Below are 13141 nucleotides of genomic sequence, written 5' to 3' on the forward strand. Positions count from 1 at the left end.
GTAGTTGTGTAACACACAACATATTGTGTGTCTTAGTTTACAAATTTATGTCTTATATTATGAAGTTATGTGCCTATAGGACATATATTATTTACATAAATCAAATTTGAGAATAAGTAAATATATAACATGTGTATGTTTCTTGTGTTGTGAGTTTTTCTGTCTCGTGTTATGAAATTCTGTACCTCAAGAGTATTGATTTTGTACCTAGAATAAATTAAAATTTGTGTTGAAACATGAGAAACGAGAAACCATAGAATTTGTTTGTTGAATTTGAAAGATCCAAATGCTTGGTGGATGGAAAATAACAATCACCCGCCAGTTAGGCGAAAGCAATATAATGATGAAGAATCAATGAATGAGAAAATATATATTGTACGAAAGTGAATAGAAGGTCTATAAATTTATGTTAGAAAAGGAAATACACAACCCTATAAATACATGCCAATAGTTATGCTGTGGAACCGTGTTGACCATGCGCATGGTGAACACGGGATATATTCATAATTTCTATACTGTAGATTCATAATTTCTATACTGTAGATTCATAATTTCTGTACTGTAGATTCATATATAATATCTATACTACGAAGACGAAATAATGCGATTTGCGAAGAGAGAAACGCCGTTAACAACAAATAAAAAAACAAAATTATGAATCTACAGCATAGAAATTATGAATATTCCCCTGTGTTCACCATGCACATGGTAAACATGTTTCCACATCATAATTTGCGAATACATGCTAGAAGACTTCTAAATTCTAATAAGGAAATAAGTTTCATTATGACTAACTACTCAAAACCCTAAAATTCCAAGCTGCCTAATATATATAGATTCCATATTACTTATATATTTAAAGCTTAAATATCAAAACAACGTCGTTTTCATCTAAGATCCATAATGCTATGTAAATCTTAGTCCACGATATAAATTGTTGTTGGCAAGAGAAGTATATGTCCCTGAAACCACACCTCGATCCCCATCCCTACCACCATCCCCGTCAAGGATAAGAAATCTTTCTCCATCCCTATTACCAATTATGATTTAGTCAAAAAAAAAAAATAATAAATTGAAGTAATAGTCGGACTAGTACAATTCATAATATTTAATTTAAAATTTTAAAATATTAAAATTTTAATGTTTTTTTTTTTGAAAGTTACTGGCTCTATTACATTGTAGTATCTGTTCATATACTTTCTCAACCTACTGAAACACAATGAACCAATAACGCCTCCACTGAAACTTGAACTCATAATCTTCCAAATGAAAGTCCAACCCGGGTACCATTAGACCACATAGTCCTGGTTAAAATTTTAATGTTAAAATACTTAAATCTTCGTCAATCTCAATAACAACAGAAATGTCAAATATAATATTAAAATAAATTTCATACAAATAAGTAAATACACATTTACAAAATGTCAATACATCCAATATCCAAATACAATACAAATTATCTACATCATTCATAATAATAATAATAATAATAATAATAATAATAATAATAAACCCACATGTGCAGCTCAACTGATCACAGGTGAAACTTTGGAGGAATGACCAGGGATTGAGTCTCACCGGCGGCAGTGTCGGAGAGCCTCTGTGGTTCATGTTCAGTTGAGTTACCATGATTTACATCCTCCCAAATGCTCTGTCGGGTCGGGGTGTGGGGCGCCCTTAGGGTTGGGGTTCGGCCTTTCGGAAAAATAATAATAATAATAATAATAATAATAATAATAATAATAATAATAATAATAATAATAATAATAATTATTATTATTATTATTATTATTATTATTATTATTATTATTATTATTATTATTATTATAATATACTCCACGTGTGTATAGTAATTTTTTCTTTTGAATGATTATTACCTTTTTATACTTTAATTTAAAAAAAATACTAAAATATAATTCTTGAAGTCTTTTTTTTTTTTTTTCTTTTTTATGATCAAGTGAAACAACTAAAATGAGTGTTTGGTAAACATGGTTTGGATTGAAAATGAAAAATTATTTTGAGTATCTTAGTGATATGAGCTTATTGCATTTGCATTTAAAACTCTAATTTACTCCTAATCATTATTGGTTATTGTAGCAGTTATATTTATGCAATTTTACATTTTTAATATCATTAGAACTCTCCTAAGAGTCTGACATCTTAATTAACTCTTGTGTTAGGATATTTTTTAATATATAATTGTGTTGACCTTTATGCTGAATTATTAAATTATTAATAACTTATGTTTACTTTATTTTTATTTGAATTTATATTTTAATATTTAATTTTTATTTGAATTTATATTTTAATATTTAATTATTATTCACTATGGAGTATTTGTTAATAATTATAACATTATTAATAAAAAAAATAAAAAGTTATAGTTAATAATTAATAATAACAACAACAACAATAATAAATTATAAAATTAATTTAAAAGTTAAATAACATGATATTATATACTTATAATTCATTCAATTCAAAGTAAACATCTAATTTTTATAACTAGTTAATACTATCTGTGATCAAAATAATTAATACAATCATGTATCAACTAATTGTAAAACATCTCAAATTATAAATATATATGTGTACAGGCAATCATTAGCTTTTTTTTTTTAGAAGAGAGGAGCACATCATTTAATTTGATTCTAATTTTTACAAGTTGAGAAATTGTAATTCAATGGATTGCTATTTCTTTAAAACGGTCACTTTTTAGTTTTTAGTTAGAATTATAAGTGGGATGGTTTAATTGTATAAATTTTTTATTCAATGATCCTATTATACAAAGTAGGAAAGTTTGATAAATTATTTTACTTTTTTTTTTCTAATTATTAATTAATAACTAAAACTAAAAGTGTAAAAGAATTGATTGAAAATTAACTCGATTGTTTTTACTTTTAAATTTTTAGGAGAAATCAACATTTTGGTCCCTCAAATATTTTCCAACTGTCAACGTAGTTTGTAGTTTTCAATTTTAACCAATTTGATCCTTGAATTGTTTAAAACCCTTTCATGGACTAAATTAACAAAATTTTAAAAATATGAAAATTATCATTTTAGTCACTGAAAGGTTTAATTGACAAAATTTTAACCAATTTGATAATTAAATTGGTTAAAATTGAAACTTGGAGGGGTGGTTGAGTGGAAAGGATTTATTCATCCTTAACCAAAGGTCAAGGGTTCGATCTTTGGCTTTGGGAATGGAGCAGTTGTACCATAGATCATTTTAATTACGCTTCATTTTTATTTGACAATATTGCTATGTTTTTTAGTTTCATTTTCCCTCCACACTAATTTTATTTCATTATAGTAATACTAAAGTATTATTTTAATTTTATTATAGTTTCATTTGATAATACACATTATTACTTGAACTTTATTTTTTTTTTTTGTTTCCTTTTTTTCACACACTAGTTTAAGTTTAATTATAGTAACATTAAAATATTATTTTAATTGCACTCCAATCTAACAATATATGTTATTGTATGACTTTAGATTTTAGTTTCATTTTCCATTCACACTAGTTACATTATAGTTTCATATTATAGTAACACTAAAATATCATTTTAATTGTATTTTTTTTGCGTACTACTGACTCTATTACATTGTAGTATCTGTTTATACATGTGAACATACTTTGAACATACTTTTTCAACTTGTTAAAGCACAAAAAATTAATACCACCTTCACTGAGACTCAATCTTATGACCTCCCATATAAATATAAGAGAATCACTAAATGGCGTTTTAATAGTATTATAGTTTCATTCGACGATAATGATCCACACAGCAGCGATATGTGTGGAGCATGGTCCACGGTATAACAGCTGACAATAGGCGAGTGACATTATTATGTTTAGAGCTACTAAACAGATAATAAAATCCGCGCAGTTAACACGCCTTCTTCTTCGACTTCCACACCACAAACCCAGCCAATTTTGTCCTCTCTCTGATCTTCTTCTTCTCAACTCCTCATAAAACCTCACCATGAAATTCCCTTAAAGCCCACAAATCCTGGCTATGGTCATGCAAACCCCACTTTCATCGACGCTGAGTGCCCAAAACCACCCATTTTTGCATTCAAGATCAAGAATTTCGCTTCCCCATTTTGTATAATTTTAATCTTGGAGTGTTTGTTTGAGCTGGAAATCAAACAAAAAAGTTGAAGCCTTTGGGTGAGTTGTTGTTATCATGGTTTCTCTGGAAGATTCTCGGTCTCTCTCGAATTCTAGCTCCAACAGGTTCAGCCAAACGCGGCCTTGTTACTACTACACTCCGCCGCCGCCGTCGTCCATCAAAATCCACTGGTCTATGGGCCGCTCCATGCGCACTTTCCGGTCTAATCTTTATCAAGCCGGCGGGGATGGTTCTGAGAACTCCGGCGATTTATCCGAGAATCTGAGCGATTCGGTTGTCGATGTCCGTCTCGGCGAGCTCGCTAGTAAGCCGGCATTCAATGAAAGCTCCGGTTCAGAAGATAATTACCTCGAGATATCGCAAGCTTTAAGCGATTTTTCCGCGTGCAGCAGCGACATTTCCGGGGAGTTACAACGGTTAGCGACACTTCCGGCTTCCGATCCGGTCGAGAACCGGGACCCGAACACGGAGCCGGAGCCTTGCGACGGGTTTCTGGAGAGAGAGACGTTCTCGACGGAGATTATCGAGAGCATAACGCCGGAGGATCTCCAGCCGACGGTGAAGCTCTGCGTCGACGCGTTATGCTCGTCCTCGGTGGCCGTGAAGCGATCGGCGGCGGCGAAGTTGAGGCTTTTAGCGAAGAACCGAGCCGACAATCGGGCTTTGATCGGAGAGTCCGGTGCGATACAGAAGCTCGTGCCGCTGCTCCGCTGCTCCGATCCCTTGACTCAAGAGCACGCCGTCACGGCGCTCTTAAACCTCTCTCTTCACGAGCCTAACAAGGCCATTATCACCAACGCCGGCGCGATTAAATCCCTGATTTACGTGCTAAAAACCGGCACGGAGACGTCGAAACAAAACGCCGCGTGTGCTCTCCTGAGCTTAGCTTTGTTAGACGAGAATAAGCTCTCAATCGGCGCCTGCGGGGCTATTCCGCCATTGGTGGCTCTGCTCGTAAGCGGGTCGAATCGGGGAAAGAAAGACGCTTTAACCACGCTGTATAAGCTCTGTTCGGTGAAACTGAATAAGGGGAGGGCGGTAACCGCCGGCGCTGTGAAGCCGCTTGTGGGGCTGGTGGGAGAGCAGGGGACTGGGCTGGCAGAGAAGGCTATGGTGGTGCTTAGCAGCTTGGCTGGGATCCAAAGTGGCCAAGATGCTATTGTGGAAGGGGGAGGAATTGAAGCCCTAGTGGAGGCCATTGAGGATGGCTCTGATAAGGGAAAGGAATTTGCAGTCTTGACGCTTTCCCAGTTGTGTTCGGATAGTGTTAGGAACAGGGCAATGCTTGTCAGGGAAGGTGGGATTCCTCCCCTTGTTGCCTTGTCTCAGACTGGAACTGCTAAAGCTAAGCACAAGGTGAGCTTAGTTTGCTGCCATTGATGTTCTTGGATGAAATCTTCTTTTTGGGTGAGGAGGAAACCCGCAGCCACTAGTCGAGGGTGTGTTGGGTTAACCCGCCTTATAATCTTAGTCGGTAAACCAGCTTAGGTTGCCCTTAAACCAAGAGGGCTGGGATTCGAATTTGTGACCTTGTGGTTACAAGTTTGTATGCTTAGCCATGTTGGCTAGGGTTACCCCTTCTTGGATGAAATCTTGATTAGCTACAGACATGATTTACCATAAACAATTCATTTTAAGGATTTTGGCTCAATCCATTCCTCAATTCTTAAAATGCTATTAGCATATAATTAGGTTTGCACTATCAGATTGAAAAAAAAAGGGTAGATCTTTGGATTTGTGTTTGTGTGGATGGCAAAGTATGAACTTTATTTGTATTGATGTCTAGATTGAAAAGAAAAGGATTTAGAAGATTTTGAAAGAAGAGCTGTCCTATTTGTTTGACATATATTAGTGGGAACTTTTTTTTTTTCCTCGATTTGGACAATATGGGAGTTGATCTATGCAACCTGTGTATTATATAATAAACACTCTCAATGCCTGGTGCTTTTTTGTATGAACTAAAGCTATAGATTTTCGACCATGCCACGGTGGTGTTATGATTGAAACATTTGAGTTCTTAACCATAATGTGTTTTAACTTTTATGTTACTTTTTGGCAGGCTGAAACACTTCTCCAACGCTTGAGAGAGCCAAGGCAGGAATCTTCTACATCGACTCCTTAAAGAGGTAGTTTAGATGGTCGTCTAATGTATTTTAAAGTGGTTTGTTGTACATAGGATGTGTTTGTTGAGTTTGTATAGAGTGGTTGAGAAAATTGGATGACAGTACAGAGGTGTGGAAATAAAGAGAATAGATAGGATGTAGTGATGAAAGAAAGCTGACTTTATAGGTGTATTATTATTGGATTAGGTTTTTAGAGGGGGTTTCGTTTCTCCCTTTTAACCGATATATCGGACTAGAGCTTGTTTTTCCTGGATTTGTTTTTGGGTTTCGGTGAGAGCATTTGGATATATATATGTGGGAGGGCAACATTCGGGATTGCTAGTTATATATGTCTGATTTTAGCGTGTAAAGAAACTAGCTTGGTGGGTTATTCTTGTGTTTGAGTTATGAATAATGTATGGAATATGTTGATATATTTTATATAAGTAAAGAAGTAGTATACATATTTCCTTAAATTCTATTCTGCAAAACTCACTTGTTCTTCTTCTTCCAAATACTGCCTACTGAACCAGTGCGGGCAAAACTCACCTGTTCTGTCTAGCTATTTTTGGGCTGACATAGCTTGATATGCAGTGATTATGTTAGATATATTTTATTCAGCTAGGGAGTTGTGGTCAAATTTGATGATCTTCATTTGAGCATGCCAGCCAATTCTTTGACCTTCCAAGATTTGACCCTTGATGGTAATTCTATTTAATTCATTTTGTAATTCTATTATTATTCTCTAATTGTCATTCTGTGAAGCAAATGGATGGCAAGTGAAAAAGGGTCACACAATCTTATTTGAATTCTAACTATCAATTGAATCAAACTTAGATTGGCCTATCAAGGATACTGCCAATGGCATGTTTAAAGTTTAAACTACTAGAGAATGCTCAAAGTAGTTTTTTAAATTAATTTTTTGAGAAAATCATTTTACATGTAATCAGTTATCACCTAATAACTAATTTATCAAACATCTTTTTACAATCAGCTAATACTATCAACTAGTCAAACTCTATCAGCTAACAAGTATTTACCAAACATCCCCATAATCTTATCTATACTCAATCATAATTGAAACAGTTACATGATCTTATTTAAATACTAGACTTCTTGCAGGGAATTGAATAAATTAAAGTTATGTTGGCCTAATTTTACTTTGATGACTCTTGGTAAAAAAAAAAAAGGTTGAATTTTGCCAACTCTAAACATGGCATTGCACGCCACCTGAATTCGGAAGCAATTGAGAGTGAAAGCTAGCTCGTTCTCACGAGATTCGAACTCTCGGTGATTCACGGTGACAATATTACACTAAATATATTGAACTAGTGATCTAAAATCGTGTGAAAATATTAATTCTTGAATTCGTTGGTATAGTAAGGGCTTTCCAAGCTGTTCTGCAGCAGACACATAATTATTATTATATATACCGTACCAAAGAACTTGATTACTTGCATAGTTGCATGGCTTTCCACTGTACGAATCATTAGACCGTTTGGAAAAATTCGTGTGAAACGATTGTTGCTATTATTACTTTATTAATGGATTAGCTGGCAATATAATGTTTTATGTTATTTGGATATGTCCTTTCCGAGGTAGCCTTCATCTTTACTTATCTTGGAATGGAATATGCTATTTGTACTTTTTTTTAAAAAATATTTTTAATTTTGTTTATTATAATTGTATAAAGGGAAAATGACAATATTTCCCTCTGTGTTATATACTTGCACTTTTTCCTTTTAAATTATTTAAGTGGCAGTTTCTTCCCCTGATATGTTAAATGGACTTATTTACCCTTAAAATAAATATTTCATTTATTTTTCTTCTCCAACAAATTATAATCATAATTTCGTGTTCAAATCGAACAGACACTATAACAATCAAATAGAAACGTTATGATGACAATTTAGAATCGGAACCAGATATTTAGAGTTTATTAAAATCGCGAACCGAAACTGCTCGTTCATGTTCTGAATTGACAAAATAAAATACATTAATTGTTGAATTTAGAATAATTTAAAAATAAGAAAACAATAAAATTTCAAAAGAAAGTTTGAACCAGCAATTCAAATTGGATCTGGAACCGTGAACTGACAGTTCAAAATCAAAACCAAATCGCGGTTATATATTCTTATATGTGAGAATCAAAATAAATGCGAAAAAGAACATACGTTATTTGTAATATTATAATTCTAATTTTAAGCTAATGCTAGTAGTTGTTCCGATTTGAACCTCCGGTTCACGGTTCAGGATCCATTTTTTTTTCAGTTCACGATTTTAATAAACGAAAACCCAAATATTGGGTTCTGGTTCTGAATCATAACCTAAAAAAATTTGATTTAATTGCTATAGTGACCAGTTCAGGTTGAACCGAACCGTGGTCATCCCTACGTATAAGCAACAATTTGTTGAAGAAGATAAATAAATAAATTTATTTTAACCATAGAAATGTCCATTTAATATATCAGGGGGAAAATCGTCACTTTTATAATAATGGAGGGGACAAATGTGGATGCATGAATAACTCAGGAAGAAAAAGTGCTATAAGCATATAACTCAGGAGAAAAAGTGTCATTTTTCCTTGTATAAATATCATGTTTGATTCACAAAATGAGTAGGAAATAGAATAATATTATCAGAAATAGGTATATTATGTTGTTTGATAAATTATTTTATTTATGAAAATAGTATTCATGTGAATGTAACTATTCCAAATTAAAGGGCGCAGGTTAATTCGAATTTTCTAAATTTTTTTTTTTTTTTTTGGTAAAGTAATATTTTTAGTTTATTCTTACCTATTTTAATTATGTATTATATATATTATAAATATATTCTACTACTACAACAATAAGAAGTGAAAATTACTTTTTTTTTTTGTCATTCAATTATACTTATGTTATAGACATAGTCCCTGAATTATATGTGTAATCATTTTTTTTTTTTTTAACTTTTAAGTTATACGCGAAGTGTTGATTTTGGTTCCTCAAAAACTATTAATGCTATCAATATATATGTCACTTAATAAAGTAGCCAATTTAGTCCTTTAGGAATTAAGTCTTTACCTCTGGAGGATAAAAAATGCAAATGTTCTTAATAATAAAAGTAGCCGCAGCAGCAACACAAAATTCAAACTTCTTGTGTCATAATTCTTTATGAAAAAAAAAAAAAAAAGAAGGCATTTTTAGTTATTTAGTTGCAACCGATGTATATATTTAGTCCTTCAATCATTTGAAATGTAGATTTAATCTATTAATTATTACCATAGTGGCAAATTTTATTCCTAAGAACTAAACCTACTACCAATATACCAATTAATAAAGTTGATGATTTATCCCTAAATGACTAAATTTGCCACTTTGATAAGTAATTTTTCATAACAAATAATTGATGAACTAAGTATACACAATAATCATGACTGAGAAATTAAAATGGTCATTTCTTCTTCTTCTTACATTATTATTAAGAGTTAATTCCATTTTTTGTTTAGATTTATAGGTGACAATCCACTTTTAGTCATTTTTTTTTTTAATTTAGAGCATCCATTTGGTCCTAGTATTATTGTGTCATGAACATTTTTAGTCTCTCATCAACAAAATCGTTGAAATTTCTTTAAATACAATGACATTTCAATCTTTGTTATACAAAGTGGATTGAGTCACTACTCACTATACATATATATATGAAAAAATATCATAATTAAAGACCTAAATGTCATTGTATTTTACAGAATTCAAACTGTTTTGTTTATGGAGAACCAAAAATGGTCATGCTACCATAATACTAGGACCAAATGAGGATGCTTTGAAAAAAAAAAAGAACTAAAAATGAATTATCACTTATAAATCTAGGACAAAAAATATAATTGTTATTCATAAATTTACCGACTCACGGACTCAGTATGAATTTAATAAATAAGATTATAAATTATCAATAAAATTAGCATAAACTTTTGAGGAGGTCCTGACTTTGCATGATAGATATATGTAATTCTATTTTGGTGTATGGGATGTTAAATTTGTTAAGATCATTGCATTTATAATGTTGTTTGTTTGTTTTTTTTTTTTTTTTTAAGCGTTATTCTTGAAAACGTTAACTTTCGAAAGTTATGTGAACATTTTTAGAATAGTTATATTTTTTTTTTGAAAATTTTCTGCGGTGCTTCATTAGAAAAATGCTGAAATAATGTCTGGTGGGTGAGTATCCCAGTACATAGTATCAGGTTGCTGATAAGCCGTAGTGGCTAAAGCATGAGCTAAATAATTGTCCGATCTAGAAATATAATTAAAAGAACATGAGTGAAAATAAACGGCAATTTGCTTGCAGCTATCAATGGCATAGCCAACGTAAGAGCGAAACGCAGTGGTTGATGATGTAAGGTAGCGTTGTAGTGTCAAACAATCCGTGTAGATCTCAATATTCTGTTCACCTCGATCCTTTAGCCATGATAAAACTTCCTTACACGCCAAAGCCTCAGCCATAAGTGGTGACGTACAGGCCGGTAGCGGCGCGGTTAGTGCCGAGATATAGGCTCCATCTCCATCTAATAAAACGGCCCCTACAGTTGCATTCCCTGTCTCGTGTAGATATCCCGCATCGACCCTGCATCTTCTCACTGGCGGCACAGAGGATCCGGCGGCGTCGGCAGCACCGCGGCCGGCGGTGGGACTCGCCTGGGCAGCGTGGCGGTTTTCTATCGGCAGCGTAGCAGTGGCAGTGGCAGCCACGGCTGGGCGGGACTGAGTCCAATGTTATTATATTATTATTACTAAGAATCTTATACTCTTTAAATTTAAGTGATGTGATATTTTTAATAATGAGTTAATACCCAAAATCGTCCTCGACTATAGTGGTTTTTCTCAATTTCGTCCTAAACGACTTTGGTGACCTAATATTGTCCCAGACTTTTGTGTTTCGCTCAATTTAGTCCTCCATTTGTTATTCCGTCAAATTAGTGTTAAATAAAGGGACAATTCAGTAATGTCAATATTGATCTCTCTTTACTTTCAACTTGTGAAGTGCGAAATTCCTCTTTCTTGTACGAATTACACCCAGAATTACTCCCGGACCTGCGAATCAAATTTTATATTCGCAGTTTTAGGAGTAATTCTGGGAGTAATTCGTAAAAAAAAAAAGGATTTCGCAGTTCACATGTCTATGGGTAAAGAGATGCCAATATTAAAATTATTGAATTGTCTATTTATTTAACACCAAATGGACAAAATAACAAATGATGGACTAAATTGAGCAAAAACATAAAAGTCTGGAACTAAATTGAGCGAAACACAAAAGTGTGGGACGATATTAGGTCACCAAAGTCATTTAGGACGAAATTGAGAAAAACCACAATAATCGAGGACGATTTTAGGTATTAACTCTTTTAATAATGTACGTGATAACTCAAATCAAACACGCTTTGAAAAAAAGAAGAATAATACTGCTGCATGCATGTACCAAATTCAATGTTTTTTTTTTTTTTTTTTTTTTCTTAAGAATCTTCCCTTTTAAAAGTTGACAGACGTGCTTTAATTTGCAATCTGCCTGCTGTTCACTTTATATTTCTTTCCAAGATTTTATGTTTAGTTTGGGAAGCGTTCATATTTCTGGCCTTTTCACTGTTCAGAAGAGATGATGGCTTCCACTATTGAAAAATATTCATAATTGAAGACTTAAATACTCAATCACGGTTCAAAAATTTCAGTTCGGACAGAGTTCCAATAATTAACATCGCGATATTATCATGGTCATTTTAAAATATGTTGAGTCAAGACGTGCTCGTCCTATCATTTTATAGGTCTGGAGTAAAGTAAAACAACATTAATATATGAAGAAATTAACGTATATGAAATGCAAATGAATCATTGAGGGAGTTGCTTGGAGTTAACCTGCACACATAAGGAAACATGTTGAGCATAGATTAGAATAAATATACATAAATGTGTAGTCGTTTTTTCCTCCAAATTAAAACATGAAACAAGCATCCGTTATCTATATATTTCCAAAGATGCATTCAACTTGTATTTGGGCATATTTCACCACCATCGTATTCTGGGTATATTTACCCCCTTTTGGATATAAAACTAATTTTATATGAAATTCTTATTCCATTGATTTATATAGAGCCCACAACCGCTATTAATCTAGGTTGTCACTTTTAGCATTGAGTCATCAGCAATGGTCCAGTAGTTTCATGCTTGCCCTTGCCCATGGTCGGACATATATGTTGAGGGTGCTATGCAACATTAGCTTTTAATATTTTAAATATTTATTAAAAAAATAAACATATTGACAAGTATTTAATGATTCTTTAAACAATAAAATTTTCTCTCAAGTTTACAACTTTTTAAATTAAATGAACTAAGTTGGTCAAAATTGAAATAGAATGACTAATTAAACTGACCAAAATGATATAATATAATAATGTTTACCACAAAAAATGATATTTTTCAATTTCTTTCATACATATTCGTATACAAAATTATTCACCAAAATTTTGATATTAATTTCTTTCAAAAGTTTATTATCAATGGCAATTAAAACTAATACATAAACTTTAAAAACATAATTACCAAGTATAAAAATAATAGATTTATATTTTACGAGTGTATATAAGTCTTGATCTCATCATCTATCTACTATATATTTTGCAATGGATGAATAAGATTATTCTAAGTTTTTAAAGAATCAATTATTTTTACACAAACATTCAAGTATATATAAGATTTTAAAATTTGATATCTATACGGAATGAAATTTTTTTTGTTTTTTTTAGCAAATTTTAGCAACAAAAAATGGGAAAAGATACACATATTTTTGTTTTATAATTTCTAGAAAAATAAAAACATGTTTTAGCTAATAAACCAACTTTAAATATTTATTATTTGCTATATGCCAATGCAC

General features: G+C 32.4%; 1 protein-coding gene across 1 annotated transcript; it reads left to right on the top strand.

The window, feature by feature from the left end:
• Nucleotides 1-3863: 3863 nt before the first annotated feature.
• Nucleotides 3864-6679, top strand: LOC109172318 (U-box domain-containing protein 4-like). The gene is made up of 2 exons (XM_019321501.1): nucleotides 3864-5495; nucleotides 6199-6679. Exons 1-2 carry the CDS (start codon nucleotides 4194-4196, stop codon nucleotides 6259-6261), a joined length of 1365 nt encoding a protein of 454 aa, XP_019177046.1. The 5' UTR covers nucleotides 3864-4193; the 3' UTR covers nucleotides 6262-6679.
• The last annotated feature ends 6462 nt before the right edge of the window (nucleotides 6680-13141 follow it).

The sequence above is a fragment of the Ipomoea nil genome, unplaced genomic scaffold (assembly GCF_001879475.1).
Source record: "Ipomoea nil cultivar Tokyo-kokei standard unplaced genomic scaffold, Asagao_1.1 scaffold0415, whole genome shotgun sequence".
Taxonomy (NCBI): domain Eukaryota; kingdom Viridiplantae; phylum Streptophyta; class Magnoliopsida; order Solanales; family Convolvulaceae; genus Ipomoea; species Ipomoea nil.

What these genes read in the sequence shown, in the direction of transcription:
- LOC109172318 (XM_019321501.1), top strand. Translation starts at nt 4,194, where the DNA reads ATGGTTTCTCTGGAAGATTCTCGGTCTCTCTCGAATTCTAGCTCCAAC. An exon ending in CTGCTAAAGCTAAGCACAAG is followed by an intron (nt 5,496 to 6,198) that starts GTGAGCTTAGTT and finishes ACTTTTTGGCAG; the next exon opens with GCTGAAACACTTCTCCAACG.